Source organism: Sapajus apella, unplaced genomic scaffold (assembly GCF_009761245.1).
Source record: "Sapajus apella isolate SASKATOON/1434 unplaced genomic scaffold, GSC_monkey_1.0 scaffold5, whole genome shotgun sequence".
Taxonomy (NCBI): domain Eukaryota; kingdom Metazoa; phylum Chordata; class Mammalia; order Primates; family Cebidae; genus Sapajus; species Sapajus apella.
Genome location: NW_022436945.1, coordinates 28,868,547 through 28,889,031, shown reverse-complemented (window position 1 = coordinate 28,889,031; position 20,485 = coordinate 28,868,547). Strand labels below are relative to the sequence as shown.

At 42.4% G+C, this 20,485-nt stretch overlaps 1 protein-coding gene and 1 non-coding gene across 4 annotated transcripts in view; both read left to right on the top strand.

Moving 5' to 3' along the window:
* SMIM14 (small integral membrane protein 14) overlaps positions 1–20,485 on the top strand; it is an 89,428-nt gene that overhangs the window by 57,998 nt on the left and 10,945 nt on the right. For all 3 annotated transcript variants that reach the window (XM_032273981.1, XM_032273984.1, XM_032273982.1), the window contains one exon: positions 7,221–7,269. In XM_032273981.1, the coding sequence (XP_032129872.1) occupies positions 7,221–7,269 (49 nt within the window). The remainder of the gene's footprint in view (positions 1–7,220; positions 7,270–20,485) is intronic.
* On the top strand, positions 19,509–19,615 carry LOC116548873. Its single transcript, XR_004267585.1, has one exon. It is a non-coding gene; the product is annotated as a U6 spliceosomal RNA (small nuclear RNA).

Here is a 20,485-nt window from a genome sequence, read left to right as displayed (position 1 = left end):
ATAGAGGAGGAACTTAAACATTTGAATTTTTTAGAGGCAGAATATAAAATTTTTAGGCATAAAATATTTAAAAAACATTTTGTCAGTGTAGAGAAAAATGTACAATATAAACATATTAAAATCCAAAATATCAAAGACTAAGGTCTTTTTAAGGTTTTTTTCTTCTTCTTCTTTTTTTTTTGCTTTTTGGGAGACGGAGTTTCACTCATGTTACCCAGGCTGGAGTGCAATGGCGCGATCTCGGCTCACTGCAACCTCCGCCTCCTAGGTTCAGGCAATTCTCCTGCCTCAGCCTTCTGAGTAGCTGGGATTACAGGCACGCACCACCATGCCCAGCTGATTTTTTGTATTTTTAGTAGAGACAGGGTTTCACCATGTTGACCAGGATGATCTTGATCTCTTGACCTCGTGATCCACCCGCCTCGGCCTCCCAAAGTGCTGGGATTACAGGCTTGAGCCACCGCGCCCGGCCTGGTTTTTTTCTTCTTAAGCAGAAAGTCCAAATTGAAGATTAAAGATAAGTTCTAGGATGATGTACATTAAGTTATGCTCATTAGGAAGCACTAGAGTTCTGTTAAGATGCTTTCTGAATTAAGCACATGATGTTAGCTATAATATTGCAATGAAGTGAAAACATCCGATGGACCATGAACTGAGTTCTTTATGTACATTAATATTTTACTTATATATTTATATCACTTAATTCTCACAGTGAATTTAAGTCTTGTAATAGGTTGTATTTACTTTTTCATAGTTTAAAACCTTGCCTTAGAAACAGACAGGATTTGAACCCAGATACCTCTGACTTTCTTTTTTCTTTCTTTTTTTTTTTTTTTTTTTTTTTTTTGGTTCTGGTCAACCTCTGACTTTAAATGTTCTTTTTGGCTGGGCGTGGTGGTTTATACCTGTAATCCTGTAATCCCAGCACTTTGGGAGGCCAAGGTGAGAGTATCCCTTGAGCCTAGAAGTTTGAGAACAGCCTGGACAACATAGGAAGACTTACTCTTGAACTCCTGACCTCAGGTGATCCACCCACCTCGGCCTCCTAAAGTGCTAGGGATTACAGGCGTGAGCCACCGAGCCCAGCCGTAGGAAGACTTTCTCTACAAAAATAAAAATTTTAAAACTGGCTGGATCATGTCAGCCTGGGAAGTCAAGGCTAAGGTGAGTTGTAATCAAGCCTCTGCACTCTAGCCTAGGTGACAGAGCGAAACCCTGTCTCAAATAATAATAATAATAATAATAAAACCACATACAAATTATTTTTTTAACCACGTTTCTGTACCTCACTGTTTGCCAGTTCACTGGCAGCTCTGGTGAATGAGAAAAAAGGAAATCTCCAAAGGATTTTTTTGTTCCTTGTAATTTTTTTTTCAACTAATTTCCCCAGTGTAAGTTTCCTTATGGAAGCTGCATCTGTCCACTTGTCATTAGAATCTTCTTTGATCTACATTTCTCCTTAAGTCCATGACTGCCAAGCCTTTTTTTTTTTTTTTTTTTTTTTTGAGACGGAGTTTTGCTCTGTTGCCCAGGCTGGAGTACAGTGACACAATCTTGGCTCACTGCAACCTCCATCTCCTGGGTTCAAGTGATTCTCCTGCCTCAGCCTCCCGAGCAGCTGGGACTATGGCCACCTGCGCGCCACCGTGCTCAACTGATAGAAAATTTTGTACATTGTAAAGTAGGACGGCGTTGTGGTTAAGAATGTAGAATTTGGAGGTAGTACTAGATTCAAGTTATTTAACCTCCCCCAAAACACAGTTTCTAGATTGGTAGAGTAGGAAAAATACCCTCCTGAAGTGGTTGTGAGGACCAATTAAGATAATAAATTAAAGCTGTCAGTATAGTAGTTAGCATATAGCAAGTTCCCGAAATATTTGTTACAATTGCATGATACACACACCCTGTGTTCTGTTACTCATGAGGCTGAGGCAGTAGGATCACTTGAGTCCAGGAATTTGAGACCAGCTGGGGCAACATAGTGAGACCCTGTATCTAAAAATAAATAAATAAATTTTAGAATTATTACAACAGGGCCAGGCGCGGTGGCTCACACCTGTAATCCCAGCACTTTGGGAGGCCGAGGCCGGTGGATCATGAGGTGAAGAGATCGAGACCATCCTGGTCAACATGGTGAAACCCTGTCTCTACTAAAAAAAATACAAAAATCAGCTGGGCATGGTGGCGCATGCCTATAGTCCCAGCTACTTGGGAGGCTGAGGCAGGAGAATCTCTTGAACCCAGGAGGCGGAGGTTGCGGTGAGCCGAGATTGTGCCATTGCACTCCAGTCGGTAACAAGAGCGAAACTCCGTCTCAAAAAAAAAAAAAAAAAAAAAATTATTACAACAATTGCAATTATGTGGCAGTCTGCCTATTTTAAGAATAGAAAAGAATACATAGTAATGACAATTGTATTAAGGCTGTGAGTAAATCCACATTAATTTCTTTTTTTTTGTTGTTTTGTTTTTGAGACAGCCTCACTCTGTTGCCCAGGCTGGAGTGCAGTGGCGCAATCTAAATTCCTATTCCATTAGTATATCTTAAGAGTTAGAGGCAGTCAGAGAAATTACAACATCAAATTGTGGCAATTTGAGCATTTATAGAGAACATTTGGTTCTGAGATTAACTAAATGCAGCAGCTAAGTAACATGTCTCAGACACCTCAACCACAGTGGTCTTTTGGTTCCTCAATACTGACTCACAGGCAGGGCACCTTGTCACCTAGGGCCCTCTTAGTCATGTACTTTGCCTGAAATGTGCCTACCCTTTATCTTTACTGTCTTGTAAATAGCCCTTAAGTGTCACTGCTCTGTCTACCTAATTTAAAGTGGATACTCAATTGCCCTTCTGTCATACCAAGCTATTTTCATTCTCTGCATGGGTCTCTGACATTTAAAAAGTATATGTCTTCATTCCAGAAGCTTTGTAGAAAGTGTTTGAGACCAGCCTGGCCAACATGGTGAAACCCCATCTCTTTTAAAAATACAAAAATTAGCCGGGCATGGTGGGGCATGCCTATAATCTCAACTACTCTTCTGGAGGCTGAGGCAGGAAAATCACTTGAACCCAGGAGCTGGAGGTTGCAGTGAGCTGACATTGTGCCACTGCACTCCAGCCTGGGCGACAGAATAAGACTCCATCTCAAAAAAAAAAAAAAAAGTAGGCCAGGTAATGGTGGCTCACACCTATAATCCCAGCATTTTGGGAGGCTGAGGCTGGTGGATCCCTTGACCCCAGGAGTTCAAGACCAGCCTGGGTAACAGCAAAACCCTGTCTCTACAAAAATACAAAAAAAAAAAAAATTGTCGGTCTGGTGATGTGCACCTGTAGTCCAGCTACTCAGGAGGCTGAGGTAAGAGGATCGCTTGAGTAAAGGAGGCAGAGATTGCTGTGAGCCAAGATCGTGCTAGTGCATTCTACCCTGGGCAATAGAGCAAGACCCTATCTTAAATAAATAATAATAATAATGTGTAATTTTAGTAAGAGTTTTTGGCTTGACTCCTTAGAAGGGGGTTAAGATATACCCCATATTTGTAAATTAAGATCTGGCTGGGCACAGTGGCTCATGCCTGTATGTAATTCCAGCATTTTGGGAGGCTGAGGTGGGCAGATTGCTAGAGCTCAGGAGTTCAAGACCAGCTTGGGGAACATTGAGAGACCCAATCTCTATTTCATTAAAGTTAATTTTTAAAAATATCTGTTTTCTTCACTGGGCTTAGTGGCACATGCCTGTAATCTCAGCACTTTGGGAGGCAGAGGCCAGCAAATCGTTTGAGCGCAGGAGTTCAATACCAGCCTAGGCAATATGATAAAATCCCATTTCTACAAAAAATAAAAAAATGTGGCAGGCACCTTTTGTCCCAGCTACTTGGGAGGCTGAGGCGGGAGGATTGCTTTGAGCTGTGATTGTGCCACTCATCGCCAGCCTGAGTAACAAAGTGAGACTCTGTCTCGCAAAAACAAAAACAAAAACAATCTGTTTTCCCATTCTAATTCAAACAAGACTTTTTTGTTGTGTTTTTGTTTTGAGACAAGGTCTAGCCCCACCAGGCCTAGCTAATTTTCTATTTTTTTGTAGTAATGAGAGTTTCGCCATGTTTCTCAGGCTGATCTCAAACTCCTAGGCTCAAGCAATCCTCCTACCTCAGCTTCCCAAAGTGCTGGGATTACAGCCATGAGCCACTGTGCCCAGCTCCAAACAGGACTACTTTTAGTGGTATACACCAAAGCAAGCCTGATCATCTTGGAGAGTAATTTACAAAATGATTCATTTAGTTGTTACTTCCAATAATTGTTCAGTTGAGGTCATAATTTGTATGGCACAGTAATAAAAGCTAACATTTCTTTAGTGGTTACTGCATTTCCCATCTGTTATCCATGTTAATTCTTACTAGTACTCTTAGATATACGTGATATTATATTCCCCTTTTACTAGAGGAGGAAACTGAAGCTTAGAGGTGTTCAATTACTTGCCCAAGGTCTTGAAACTCAGAAAGTTGCAGAACCAGACTTTAAATCTAGGCCTGTCACTTCAGCAGAGCCACGCTGAATCAGCTAAAGACTACTGCACAATAGTTGCCATCCCAAACAATGGCAAGTTTGTGTTACTACTTTAATGGACAGGGTGTAGTTAATAATGAGACTAAACTGGAAAGTTATATGCCCTGCATTCTCTTTACTATTTATTCATCTCTATTTTAAGGTTTATGAGATTTTCATTTTTAAACATCCCAAAAGGCTTTAGTATAGGCTATATGCTCATAAAAGGATGGCTTATAATGTAGATAGATGGGCCTTTTCATTTTTAATTTTCTCTTTAAAATTGATAATCAGGCCGGGTGTGGTGGCTTACGCCCATAATCCTAGCACTTTGGGAGGCCGAGGTGGGTGGATCACCTGAGGTCGGAGCCCGGCCATCATGGTGAAACCCCATCTTTAAAAAATTAAAAAAAAAAAAAACAACAATAAAATAAAATTGATAATCACATGATTCTAAAATTATATAGAAAAACATTGAAAAATTTAGCTCCTATTTGTGTCACTCTTCTCTACTCCCCCATCATAACTTCACTCCTGTGGTAACTCCTTTTATTAGTTTCTTTTTTAAAAAAAATAGAGACAGGGTTTCTCCATGTTAGTCAGACTGGTCTCGAACTCCTGACCTCAGATGATCCTCCCGCCTCGGCCTCTCAAAGTGCTGGGATTACAGGCGTGAGCCACCGCACTCAGCCTTTAGTTTCTTATCTAGCCAATGACTGATTCTTTCTGCTCCCTTGTAGAAAATGCATCTCTGAAAATAGAATCTTTTTTTTTTCTTTATCTGCTTCTGATTTTCAATGAGAAGAAAAATCTCTTTAACAAAGGTTTACTCTTAGTTCTCTACAATTTAGCACTTTTCCTTTGGGATGCCTAATTATATATTGGCAGCAAGAATTTGTGTCACAGGTGACTTTTTTTTAATTATTGAAATGGGTGGTCCAGGCGAGGTGGCTCATTACTGTAATCCTAGTACTTTGGGAGGCCGAGGCGGGCGGATCACGAGGTCAGGAGATCAAGACCATCCTGGCCAACATGGTGAAACTCCATCTCTACTAAAAATACAAAAAAATTAGCTGGCCGTGGTGGCGCATACCTGTAGTCTTAGCTACTCGGGGGGCTGAGGCAGGAGAATTGCTTGAACCCAGGAGGCGGAGATTGCAGTGAGCCGAGGTTGCACCGCTACACTATAACCTGGGCAACAGTGTGAGACTGTGTCTCAAAAAAAAAAAAAAAAGAAAAAGAAAAAGAAAAAAAGAAATGGGTGAATTGCAACAGATCACAATATATTTGAAAATTATTTGGAGTAGAAAAAAAAGTAGTCTCTTAGCGTGTTCTGTGTTTGTGTATAATTTTGAAGATACATTCAGGGACAGCATTCATTAAAAACCAAAACATAGCCAGGCGCGGTGGCTCAAGCCTGTAATCCCAGCACTTTGGGAGGCCGAGGCGGGTGGATCACGAGGTCAAGAGATCGAGACCATCCTGGTCAACAAGGTGAAACCTCGTCTCTACTAAAAATACAAAAATTAGCTGGGCATGATGGTGTGTGCCTGTAGTCCCAGCTACTCGGGAGGCTGAGGCCGGAGAATTGCTTGAACCCAGGAGGTGGAGGTTGCAGTGAGCCGAGATCGTGCCATTGCACTCCAGTCTGGGCAACAACAGCGAAACTCCGTCTCAAAAAAAAACCCAAAACAAAACAAAACAAAACAAAACAAAAACATGGGGCCGGGCGCAGTGGCTCACACCTGTAATCTCAGCACTTTGAGAGGCCGAAGGAAGTAGATCACTGAGGTCAGGGGTTCAAGACCAGGCTGGCCTTGGTGAAACCCCTGACATGGTGAAACCCCGTCTCTACTAAAAATGCACAAAATTAGCTGGGTGTGGTGGTGGGTGCCTGTAATCCCAGCTACTTGGGAGGCTGAGGCAGGAAAATCACTTGAACCTGGGAGGCAGAGGTTGCAGTGAGCTGAGATTGTGCCATTGCACTCCAGCCTGGGCAACAAGAGTGAAATTCAAATGATAATAATAATACTACAATAAAAATAACAACCAAAACATGGTTCATGATTAGACTGGTCAACATAGTAGGATCCCATCTCTACAAAATAATCTTTAAAAAATTACCCAGGCATGGTGGCACACACCTGTAGTACCAGCTACTCAGGAGGCTTAGGCAGGAGGATTGCTTGAGCACAGAATTTGAAGCTGCAGTGAGCTAGGATTGCACCACTGCACTCCAGCCTAGGCAACAGAATGATACCCTGTCTCAAAAACAAAACAAAACTTTTTTTTTTTTTTTTAAGACAAGGTCTTACTGTGTCATCCAGCCTGGAGTCTGGTGGTGCTATCTTGGCTTACTTGCTATCTTGGCTTACTACTTGCAACCTCCACCTCCCAGACCCAAGTGATCCTCTTGCCTCAGCCTCCCTAATAGCTGGGACTATAGATACACACCACCACACCTGGCTAATTTTTGCATTTTTTATAGACACAGGGTCTTGCTATGTTGCCCAGGCTGGTCTCGAATGCCTGAGCTCAAGCAATCTACCTGTCTCAGTTTCCAAAAGTGCTGGATCACAGATGTGAGCCACCACACCTGGCCAAAACATGATCTTTCTAGTAATTGTTGTCTACTTGTGTTTAAATCTAATAGCTAACTTTCCTTTCTTATTCATTGTAGTTACGGCAGTCCCAGTCCTACTGCACAGACACAGAATGTCTTCAGGAATGTAAGTACCACTGGGACAGGAAGAGGGATGACTTTGGGGGTGGAATTAGAGGCCAGATGCCTGTGAATATTTTTCAAAAATTATTCTTAACGTTGCCTGTTCTGGTGGTTAAACAACAAAAAAGAATAACAAATACACACAAAAGAAAGAAATTATTCTCATAGTTTGCTCTTTAATAAGCAAATGGTTCTCAGTATGTATTTGCTACTTGACTATTTTATTTTTTAAGTTAAATTTTTTCATGCCTCAAAAACCCTGTTTATTGCAGAAAGTTATAAAATAAGAAAAAAATAAAACGCTGGGTGCAGTGGCTCACACCTATAATCCCAGCCCTTTGGGAAGCTGAGGTCAGCAGATCGCTTGAATCCAGGAGTTCAAGATCACCCTGGGCAACATGGGGAAACCCTGTCTCTACAAAAAATATAAAAATTAGGGGGATGTGGTGGTGCATGCCTGCAGCCCCAGCTCTTCTAGAGGCTGAGGTGGGAGAATCACCTGAATGGGGGAGGTTGAGGCTGCATTGAACTGTGATCACACCATTGCACTCGAGAGTAAGACCCTGTCTCAAAAAAAAAAAAAAAAAAGGAAAAAGAAGAACTTCCAGAATACTTAAAGATAACCACTGTTGACAAATTTGAGTATATCCTAGTCTTTTTTCTAGGCAAATATGTCTATAATAGGGCACTTTGGGCAGGTGTAACTGGAACATCAAAGCTGCTTGCACAAACCATTCATCCTCTTCCTAGCATCTATTTGCATCTGGTAGAAAGCTTGAGGATTCTTTTTTTTTTTTTTTTTTTTTTTAAAAAAAAAGACAGTATCTTGCTTTGTCCCCCACGCTGAGTGCAGTGGTGCAATCATGGCTCACTGCAGCCTCAAGTGATCCAGTACTACAGGGATGCACCACCATGCACGGCTAATTTTTTAGAATTTTTTATAGACTCAAGGTCTTCCCATGTTACTTACGTGGGTCTCAAACTCCTGGGATCAAGTGATCCTCCTGCCGTGGCCTCCCAAAGTGCTGGAATTACAGGCGTGAGCCACCATGTCCAGCCACTTGAGAACTTCTTAGGGGAGGAGGCCATTCTTTCCCACGTGTGGAAACTTTGGGTGCCTGTGGAGTTCATTCCTTTGGCTCTGACATTCACATACCCATCAGGGAATCTGGCAGTGGAGAAGCTTCACCACATGGCTTTGTGGGCAGTAGTGATGGTAGTGAGAAGCAGTGGGAAGATGGATCCTGCATGGTGTATGTAGGTGACAGACTTGGTGGCCATTATGTGACACATCTTTTTTCAGGATACTCAAATATTTTGAGAGATGCTTTAAGGGGAACTAGTAAAATAGTATTTAAACCATTCCTGTCTTGTACCAGAAGAAGAAGGAAAGTATGACATTCACAGGATGGTGAAGCCTGGCATAATTAGATGTCATATAAACTTACAGAAATGGGATCACATTGCATGTGTTACTTTTCACTACTTATCAAATATCAACATATATTTATCTTACTATTTATTGAGCCAGGCATGGTGGCATGCTCCTGTAGTCCCAGCTACTCGGGAGACTGAAGCAGAAGGATCACTTGAGCCCAGAAGTTTGAGGCTGCAGTGAGCTGTGATCATGCCACTGCACTCCAGCCTGGATGGCAAAGTGAGATGCGGTCTCAAAAAAAAAAAAAAAAAAAATTATTGATTAAATAATTCATTGTGGGGAAGCACCAGTGTGTAAATGGTTTCCTTTTACCGGAATCAGGTTACTGATATATTTTTTGCTATTATAAACAACATTTGAACAAACATTCTTTGTGTGCATGTGCTGGGGAGGACAAATACTTTTTTCTTCCACCTCAGAGTTCTTTGCTGAGACCCCCTATAACCAAGGATAGATTGTGGGACGCGGTGGCTCATGCCTGTAATCCCAGCACGTTGAGAGGCCAAGGCAGGCAGTCACTTGAGTTTGGGAGTTCCAGACCAGCCTGACCAACATGGAGAAACCCCATCTCTACGAAAAATACAAAATTAGCTGGGTGTGGTGGTTCATGCCTATAATCCCAGCTATGTGGGAGGCTGAGGCAGGAGAATCGCTTGAACCCGGGAGGCGATGTTGTGGTGAGCCAAGATCACGCCATTGTACTCCAGCCTGGGCAACAAGAGCGAAACTCCATCTCGGAAAAAAAAAAAAAAAACAAAACAAAAAAACAAAAGACAGATTAACAAGGGAAAAGCAAGTTTATTAATGTGTGTGGCATACATCACATGGGAGAAACCTCAACGCAAAGTAACTCAAAGCAATGGCTCAGATGCTACATATGGCTCATGTAGCATCTTCGACAAGGAACAATACATTTATGGAAAAAGGGCAGAACACAGAAAAGAGATTTTAGGCTTCCAAGGATAGGAAACTGGGAAGGTAAATATTTGGGAGGAAACTAATGGAGTAAGGTTTGTTTGCAGACTCCTCTGGTGCTGTCTCTGGGCCATTAAGTCTATAGAGTTGTGTGTAAAGGAGAAGTTATATTTTACCTTTAGGCAGAAAAGGGGGGGAATAGAGAGAGCTTTTCTTCTGTTTGCTGCTTCCTAATTGTCTACAGCTCAAAAATTATTTCTTTTTTCTTTTTTGTTTTTTTTTTGAGACAGATTCTTGCTCTGTCTCCCAGGCTGGAGTGCAGCGGTGCGATCCCAGCTCACTGCAACCTCTGCTTCCCGGGTTCAAGCGATTCTAATGCTTCAGCCTCCCAAGTAGCTGGGATTACAGGCATGAGCCGCCATGTCTGTCCTCTCAAAAATAATTCCTATGTCAAAGAGGCATATTGTGGAGTGATATGTTCTGGTTTTCTTCACACAGTTTAAGGCTATTTACATATTGCCAAATTGCATTTATTAGTAGGATAGTTGCTGATATGTAACATCTCTGAAGCAGAACTGCCTGTTTATTATGTATATGAAATTAAAACAATACACAGTAAGGTAATTGTAAAGAGACTTATTATACATTATGATTTGTATTACTTTGTGAACCGGGTATCCCATCAAATTCTGCAGATGTAACAACTTAGAGAAGTAGGAGCTAGTACAGTGTCTAGGCTAAAGTAGAAATTTTGTTGGAATCTAGTCTATTTGGGCAATATATATGCCTTCAAGACAAGAAAGGAATAGAAATGTGCATATGTTAGGACAATGGGTGGTGATTCCTTCACTCCAGACTTCCTTATGTTACTTCTCCAGTAGCATTCATCAATCTGCAGTGTACAGTTCAAATATTTGCTTCAACAGGTAAAGCTAAAACCTGTTTTCCTATTGCACCTCCCCATGGGAAAGCAAGCGTTTATTACATGTGTGGCATTTGTGACTCTTGAACCAGCACCACCTATAACCAAATATACTCTTATTCCTTTGGGTAAAATGTCACTTCCTAACTCTAAAAAGAAAGGTGAAAGAAAGAGTTTGAACGTTCATTTAGGAATATTGCCAAGTTTTTCTTTCCATTCTTTTAGAAGTTGGTAAAAATCCTTTCTGAGAGCCAGGCTTTTAAATGGTTGAACAATAGTTTCCAATGGGGAATAGGGTTATTTTTCTTATATTCTAAATTTTCTTTAGTGAGTTTATACTTTTCTCTTAAAATAATAAAACAGGCCTGGTGCAATGACTCACGCCCGTAATCCCAGCACTTTGGGAGGCCAAGGTGGGTGGATCATGAGGTCAAGAGATGGAGAATTTCCTGGCCAACATGGTGAAACCCCATCTATATAAAAAAAACAAAAATTAGCTGAGTGTGGTGGTGCGCGCCTATAATCCCAGCTACTCGGGAGGCTGAGGCAGGAGAATCGCTTGAACCTATGAGGCAGAGTTTGCAATGAGCCAAGATCATGCCACTGCCCTCCAGCCTGGTGACAGAGACTAAAAAATAACAATAAGACATATATTTTCTAGCTGTCTTTATATTTAAATACATGTGTTACTGTTCAGTTGGAAAAAAAAAATCAAAAATCGTTTTTTTTTTTCTTTTTATTTTCCCACTGACACAAATGTGTCATTTTTAAAAATCGGTTTTTTATTTAAATACATGTTTTAGGATTATGGGAATTTGAGGTTTCATAAGAATCGACATAAGCCTTGAGGCTGGGCACGGTGGCTCATGCCTGTAATCCCAGCACTTTGGGAGGCCGAGGCGGGTGGATCACAAGGCCAGGAGATGGAGACCAGCCTGGCCAACATAGTGAAACCCTATCTCTACTAAAAATACAAAACATTAGCCATGCGTGGTGGCACGTGCCTATAGTCCTAGCTATTCAGGAGACTGAGGCAGGAGAATTGCTTGAACTTCTGAGGTAGAGGTTACAGTGAACTGAGATCGTTGGGCAACAGAGCAAGACCCTGTCTCAATAAATAAATAAATAGCCTTGAAGAAAGAATATGATTTATTCTCCTCTCCTGACTTGATTTTTAAACTGGTTGCTTTTGTTCATTTCTGCCGTTTATTTCTGTAGTTCTGTTTTGTATATATTTCATTGTTTTATTGTTTTACTCTTCCCCTTTTAGCAGTTGTTACCCCATTATTTCAGAACAATGTGTAATCATTGTGATACCAGAAATGTCATTTATTCATTTAGTCATAGAAGCAGCTGCTAGGTAGATTCAACATTGTTAAACCATAGACCAAAGAGTAAATGATGGAGAAATATATATGTGTTCTTTTTTTTTTTTGAGGTGGAGTCTCTGTCACCGAGGCTGGAAAGTAGTGGCACAATCTCAGCCCACTGCAACTTCTGTCTCCCGGGCTCAGGCAATTTTTCTGCCTCAGCCTCCCAAGTAGCCAGATTGCATTACCACACCTGGCAAACTTTTTGTATTTTTAGAAGAGATGGTGTTTCACCATATTGGCCAGGCTGGTCTTGAACTCCTGACCTCAGGTGATCCACGCATCTCCGCCTCCCAAAGTACTGGGATTATAGGCATGAGCTACCATGCCCAGCCTGTATGTTCTTATTTATAGAATCTATTTGGGCTTTGGCATTTGGCACTGAATATGGTTTGGGGTGTTTTTGTTTGTTTTTGTTTTGTTTTGAGACAGGGTCTCACTTTGTCACCCAGGCTTGAGTGAAGTGGAGCAAACACTGCTCATTGCAGCCTTGATCTTCCAGGCTCAAGCAATCCTCCCACCTCAGCCTCCTGAGTAGCTGGGACTACAGGAGTGCGCCACCATGCCCAGCTAATTTTTGTATTTTTTTGTAGAAATGGGGTTTCACCTGCCGGATGCGGTGGCTCAAGCCTATAATCCCAGCACTTTGGGAGGCCAAAGCGGGTGGATCACAAGGTCAAGAGATCAAGATCATCCTGGTCAACATGGTGAAACCCTGTCTCTACTAAAAATACAAAACATTAGCTGGGCATGGTGGCGCATGCCTGTAATCCCAGCTACTCAGGAGGCTGAGGCAGGAGAATTGCCTGAACCCAGGAGACGGAGGTTGCGGTGAGCCGAGATCGTGCCATTGCACTCCAGTCTGGGTAACTCCATCTCAAAAAAAAAAAAAAAAAAGAGATGGGGTTTCACATGTTGCCCAGGCTGGTCTCAAATTCCTGAGCTCAAGTAGTCCACTGACCTTGGCCTCCCAAAGTGCTGGCATTACAGGCACGAGCTGCCACACCTGGCCTATTTTTAGTACTTAGGATACAATTCTTAGTCTTTTGCTTGTTCCTGATAAAGTTATAATCTGAGAAATTATCTAGTTTCAACCTTTAATAATTCAGTCTTTTCCATATTTACCATCTTTATTATTTTTCCTCATGTTGCATTGCAGCTTTCTATCTGCTGTCTTCTTTCTCAGTGCCTCTGTACCCTGACCTCTTACTTTTTAACCTTGGACTGCTCCAGGACTCAGCCCCTGGATCATTTCCCTTTCTACACACTCGCTTGGTGATTTCATCTGGTCTCAGCTCATTATATGAATGCTGATGACTGTTTTTTGGGCATTTCCACTAGGATGTCTCATAAGGTGCCTCAAACTCAACATCTTCAGAATTCCTGCTCTTCTCAAGATCCTTCCCGTAACAGTTCATGGCAGTTCTGTCCAGAGATTCATCTTTGGCTTCTCTTTTTCTCACACTGCCATCTATTCTACCCTTCTCACTATCCCACTTCCTCCTCCTGTTCTAGGTCACCATCATCTTGTATGTTAATAGATTATTGCAATAGGTTCTTTGTTTTTGTTTTTTTTGAGATGGAGTCTCACTCTGTTGCCAGACTGGAGTGCAGTGGCACTATGTTGGCTCACTGCAATCTCTGCCTTCTGGGTTCAAGTGATTCTCCTGCCTCAGCCTCCTGAGTAGCTGGGACTACAGGTGCACGCCATCATGCCTAGCTAGTGTTTTGTATTTTTATTTTTATTTTTTTTTTTGAGACGGAGTTTCGCTCTTGTTACCCAGGCTGGAGTGCAATGGCGCGATCTCGGCTCACCGCAACCTCCGCCTCCTGGGTTCAGGCAATTCTCCTGCCTCAGCCTCCTGAGTAGCTGGGATTACAGGCACACGCCACCATGCCCAGCTAATTTTTTGTATTTTTAGTAGAGACAGGGTTTCACCATGTTGACCAGGATGGTCTCGATCTCTTGACCTCATGATCCACCCGCCTCTGCCTCCCAAAGTGCTGGGATTACAGGCTTGAGCCACCGCGCCCGGCCAGTGTTTTGTATTTTTAGTAGAGATGGGGTTTCACCATGTTGGCTAGGATGGTCTCTATCTCTTGACCTCTTGATCTGCCCACCTTGGCCTCTCAAAGTGCTGGGATTACAGGTGTGAGTCACTGTGCCCGACCATGCAATAGATTCTTAGCTGTCAGTATTAGTTGGTTTTCATGCTGCTGATAAAGACATACCTGAGACAGGGCAATTTACAAAAGAAAAGGGTTTATTGGACTTACAGTTCCACATGTCTGGGGAGGCCTCACAATCGGCAGAAGGTGAAAGGCACATCTCACGTGGTGGCAGACAAGAGAGCCTGTACAGGGAAACTCCCTTTTTAAAAACCATCAGATCTCATGAGACTTATTCACTATCATGAGAACAGTGCAGGAAGGATCCACCCCCATAATTCAATCACCTTCCACCAGGTTCCGTCCACAACACATGGGAATTGTGGGAGTTACAATTCAAGATGTAATTTGGGTGGGACACAGCCAAACCATATCACTGTCTTTCTGTTTCTCCGTTTTCAAAACAACAGCTAGTGTGGTTCTGTCAAAATGAGAGTTAGATATTATCTCCATTTTGCTCAAAACTCTTCAGTGGTGGCTGGGTGCAGTGGCTAACACTTGTAATCCCATTTTAGGAGCCAAAGCAGGCAGATCATTTGGGCTCAGGAATTTAAGACCAGCGTGGGCAACATGTTGAAATCCTGTCTTTACAAAAAATACAAAACTTAGCTAGGTGTGGTGGCCTCTGCCCCATGCCTGAGCTACTCTGGATGCTGAGTTGTGAGGATCACTTGAGACTAGGAGGTTGAGGCTGCAGTGAGCTGTAATCGAGCCACTGCACACCAACCAGGTGACAGAGTAAGACCCTGTCTCAAAAAAAAAAAAGCCCTCTTCAGTGGTTTTTTAATTGAATATGTAATAGAAGCCAAGGTCTTTGCTATGACCTATAAAGCCAACATGATCTGAATCCTGTTACTCTTCTGATTTAATATTTTTCTTTTTTTTTTTTCGGAGACAAAATCTTGCTCTGTTGCCCAGGCTGGAGTGAAATGGTACAGTCATGATTCACTGCAACCTCAATCCCTAGGGCTCAAGTGATTCTCCCTCCTCAGCCTCCTGAATAGCTGGGACCACAGGTGTGTGCCACCACACCTGGCTGATTTTTTTTTTTTTTTTTTTTTTGTAGAGATAGGATCTCACTATGTTGCCCAGGCTGGTCTTGAACTCCTGGCCTCAAATGATTCTCCCACCTCAGCTTCCCAAAATGCTGAGATAATAGGTGTGAGCCACCACACCCAGCCTAATCTTTTTCTTGCATCCGACGCCACTATACCGCCAATCCCAGGTCACTCCACTTCAGCCACGTTGGCCTCCGTGAACATCCCACAGGCTCCTGAGTCAGGAATACTCACTGTCCTTCTGCCTGAAACGTGCTTCTTTCAGATAACGTCACAACTCACACCCTCACTTTCTTTACATCTTTACTCCAGAGTGCCTTCTTAGTGAGGCCTCCCTTAGCCCCCTGATTAAAATGTCATTTATTTCTTTTTTTAATAGAATCCTTTAAACAAAAGAGATGATGCTTTCCATTCAGGTTATCTTTCTCTAGAAAACACTAATCTGAAATTACACCATGGTGCACCCTCGCAGAACACAATAAGAAAGTATAGGTTGGGCCCGGGGCAGTGTCTCAGGCCTGTAATCCCAGCACTTTGGGAGGCTGAGGTGGGTGGATCATGAGGTCAGGAGATCGAGACCATACTGGCCAACAAGGTGAAACCCTGTCTCTACTAAAATACAAAAAATTAGCCAGGCGTGGTGGCGTGCACCTATAGTCCCAGCTATTGGGGAGGCTGAGACAGGCAAATAGCTTGAACCTGGCAGGTGGAGGTTGCAGTGAGACAAGATCACGCCGCTGCACTCCAGCCTGGCGACAGAACAAGATTCCATCTCAAAAGTAAGTATAGGTTGAATATCCCTTATTTGAAATGCTTGGAGTCAGAAGTGTATTCAGTTTCAGACTTTTTGAGATTCATTTACCAGTTGACTGTCCCTAACCTGAAAATGTGAAATGTTCCAATAAGCATTTTCTTTTTTCTCATTATTATTATTATTATTTTTTAAGCACCACTTCTTAGCAGGAGCAATAAGCATTTCTTTTGAGCATGATGTCATCTCTCAAAGAGTTTTGGATTTTGGAGCATTCCAAATTTTTAGATTAGGAATACTTAGCCTGTAGTAGAATAACAGATTTACATTAGGGAATGATAGAGATCACCCTTGACTCAGCTTGAAAACTGGTAGCTCTGCTTACGATAATGTAATTACTGAATAGGACCAAAAATTACAGGGTCAGAGCATACTGGTGTATTGTGCACTTTCACTGCTGTTCTGTTTTTGCTTTCCCCAGTGGAAACCTATGTAAGTTGATACAAATAATCTTTCAGGATCTGCCAGCTCTTAGAGCATCAGTCTCTATCTTTCTGTCTTCTTGGTGTCCAGCTAAGTTAATGGCTTCATTGTGAATATTCCATTTGGCATTTTATTTGTGATATTCCTTACCGTCAACTCTATGCATGTTTGCTTGTAACCAAAAACTTAATGCATAAGCAAAATAGGAAATGCTGTATTTTGGTGTACAAAGTCCCTCTACATTGTTATGATTTGATATCTTTCCATTCCATAAAGTAGAAAATATTTAACTTCCTAAGGTAAATAATATACAGGGAGTTCCTAGAGAGGGAACAGATTTTATATTCCTCGTGTGATTGTGCTCCTTAGACATTATCACATTAAAAACCATGGTGGCTGGTCCATTTAAAGGCCCATTCACCTCCTTGTACTAACTTTAAAATAGCTGCTCCTATGCCAGGCACGGTGGCTCACACCTGTAATCCCAAGTGCTTTGGGAGGCTGAGGTGTAAAGATCACTTGAGACCAGGAGTTGAGACCAGCCCGGGGAACATCTGAGATCCCATCTCTACAAAAAATTATAAAACTAGCTAGACATGGTGGGTGCATACCTGTGGTTCCAGCTACTCAGGAGGCTGAGGCAAGAGGATCCCTTGAGCCCAGGAGTTCAAGGTTGCAGTGAACTGCGATCATCCCACTGCACTCTAGCCTGGGTGACAGAGTGAGACCCAGTCTCAGAAGAAAAAAAGCTGCTCCTGATGTTTATATTTACCAGCTGCATGCAGTGTCAGGGAGTGTGAATAGGCCAGTCCAACTCTGCTTTTCCTGTGCTCTGAGACTTTCTAAAGAGTGAGTCTTGTCATAAGGTATGTGAATAATCACAGAAAGCCTGTAGTGACCCACTTCATTCTCTGTCCCTAAATATTTCAAGGAGTCTAAGTTCAGATACCTAGTGTTTTCTTTTTTTTTTTTTTGAGACGGAGTTTCCCTCTTGTTACCCAGGCTGGAGTGCAATGGCGCGATCTTGGCTCACCGCAACCTCTGCCTCCTGGGTTCAGGCAATTCTCCTGCCTCAGCCTCCTGAGTAGCTGGGATTACAGGCACACGCCACCATGCCCAGCTGATTTTTTTTTTGTATTTTTAGTAGAGACGGGGTTTCACTATGTTGACCAGGATGGTCTCGATCTCTTGACCTCGTGATCCACCCGCCTCGGCCTCCCAAAGTGCTGGGATTACAGGCGTGAGCCACCGCGCCCGGCCATACCTAGTGTTTTCAAACCCAAGATATTTTAGGCTAACTTTTTTGTTTAATTCTATTTACTTAACTTTTTACATATGGTTCAAAAATCAAGAAGTTAATTAGTGTACAGTGAAGCGTTGTCTTGCCTCATATTCTCCCAACTCCCCAGATCCTTGGCCTTCTCTGTATCTTTCCAGAATTTCTTTTTACATGTACAAGCAAATATAAATATCAATTATTTGTCCTCCTTTTTTTTTTTTTTTTTTTGAGCTTGAGTCTTGCCATGTCACCCAGGCTGGAGTGCAGTGGTGCCATCTTGGCTCACTGCAACCTTCGCCTCCCAGATTCAAGGGATTCTCCTGTCTCAGCCTCCAAGTAGCTGGGCTTACAGGCACGAGCCATGACACCTGGCTAAGTCCTGGCTAATTTTTGTATTTTTAGTAGAGATGGGGTTTCACCATGTTGACCAAGCTGGTCTCGAACTCCTGACCTCAAGTGATCTGCTGGCCTCGGCCTCCCAAAGTGCTGGGATAACAGGTGTGAGCCACCGTGCCGGGCCTCCTTGTCTTGCCTTTTTTAGACACCATTCTTCACCTGCTTTTTTTTTTGGTCAAAAAAAGCATACCTCATAGACACTTCTCTCACAAATTTCTTACAGCTTTATATTATTCCATTGTATAGAATGAAATGTTATAATTTACATATTAATCAGGCACTCTTGGCAGACATTTAGGTTTGTTTCTAATTTTTTGTTAATAATCTTGCATGCTGTGCCCATGTGATAGTACACTCCAAAGCCGTTCTTAATTTCATGGGACTCCTGTAAACATAAAATGACTGGCTATGACCAAGAGGTTCTACTTTAATTGGTTCATCTAGTATCCTATTCTGAGATGGGCCTTGAGTTATTAGAGAATAATAGAAAATGATGTTATCAAACCTTTGAGATCAGGAAAACTGTTTCCATTTAGCTTTTTAAGTAGAGAAATTCTACCACATACTGTTACCCTTCAGAAATTTTAGAGGCATCCTTCACTAATTTTTTTTCTTCCTCCTCCCCCACCAGTCCAGTTAGTCACCACGTGTTGTGTTCCTTCCATCCTGTTACCAGTTAGATTTGTCTGTTTTCTGTTCCCACTTCAGTATCTTGTTCAGCCTAGTTATTCACACCAGGATCTATCTGCACTCCATCTTTTCTGTGCTCTAATTGATCGTAACACTGGTAATGGATAATGGTAATGGGTTTTTGTTTTGTTTTGTTTTTTGAGGTAGAGTCTTGCTTTGTCACCCAGGCTAAAGTGCAGTGGTGCGATCTCGGCTTACTGCAACCTCCGCCTCCCAGATTCAAGTGATTCTCCTGCCTCCACCTCCTGAGTAGCTGGGATTACAGGTCTGTGCCATCACACTCGGCTGATTTTTGCATTTTTAGTAGAGGTGGGGTTTCATTATGTTGGCCAGGCTGGTCTTGAACTCCTGACCTCAGGTGATCCACCTACCTCAGCCTCCCAAGGTTAATCGATAATGTTTATTGACTGCCTGCTGTGTTCTAGGCACTTAGCTAACTACTTGTCATGTATTGACCATTTCAGTCCTCATAACTGCTCTGAAATGGAACTATTTCCATTTCACTGGTAAAGAAACAGAGGCTCAGGGATTTTATATCTAAGAGGTGGTACAGTCAAACAGCTATGAGATGGTCTCAGTTCTTAAAAAGTTAATTAAGAGAGATGGGGATGCATTCCTTCAAACTAGAAATGCCACGCTGGTCCAGAGAAGGAAGAGGAAAAAGTGGGTGGAGGAGGAAATGGAGATTTTTATGGAAGAGGGATGTAGGATATAGGTGAATAAATGAAGTTAATTGTAAGAACATGCCAGACAAGGAAATAATGAGTAACCCGTGCTCGCTTCGACAGCACATATACTAAAATTGGAATGATACAGAGAAGATTAGCATGGCCCCTGTGCAAGGATGACATGCAAATTCATGAAGTGTTCCATATTTAAGGGAAAAAAAAAAATATATATATATATATATGTATGTATATATAAAAAAGGAAAAAAAAGATAAAAATAAAAAAATAATGAGTAACCCAAGAAGACTGAGTTTTGCATAGTTGGCAAATGCTGCCAGACAGGTTCACATTGAAATGTTGCATCAGATTCATTTGGAAAGCTTTTAAAAAATATTGTTGGTTCCTAATCCCACCCCAAAGCTGCTTCTGAATCAGATGGTCTTAGGCAGGGCCTTAGAATCTGTAGTGTTGATATTGTCACAGGCTATTCTGATGCATTGCCAAACCAGGGAATCACTGACTGAAGAAAGAGGAGGGGTTGGGGATGGTGGCTCACACCTGTAATCCCATCACTTTGGGAGGCCGAGGTGGGTGGATCACCTGAGGTCAGGAGTTCAAGACCAGCCTGGTCAACATGGTGAAACCCCATCTCTACTAAAAATACAAAAAATTAGCCGGGCATGGTGGTGGGCACCTGTAATCCCAACTACCCAGAAGGCTGAGGCACGAGAATCACTTGAACCAGGGAGGCAGAGGTTGCAGTGAGCAGAGGTCATGCTGTTGCACTCCAGACTGGGCAGCAAGAATAAAACTCGGTCTCATAAAAAAATAAAAAGAAGGCTGGGCGCAGTGGCTCACGCCTATAATCCCAGCACTTTGGAAGGCCGAGGCGGGTGGATCACGAGGTCAAGAGATCGAGACCATCCTGGTCAACATAGTGAAACCCCGTCTCTACTAAAACTACAAAAAATTAGCTGGGCATGGTAGCGCGTGCCTGTAATCCCAGCTACTCAGGAGGCTGAGGCAGGAGAATTGCCTGAACCCAGGAGGCGGAGGTTGTGGTGAGCTGAGATCGCGCCAT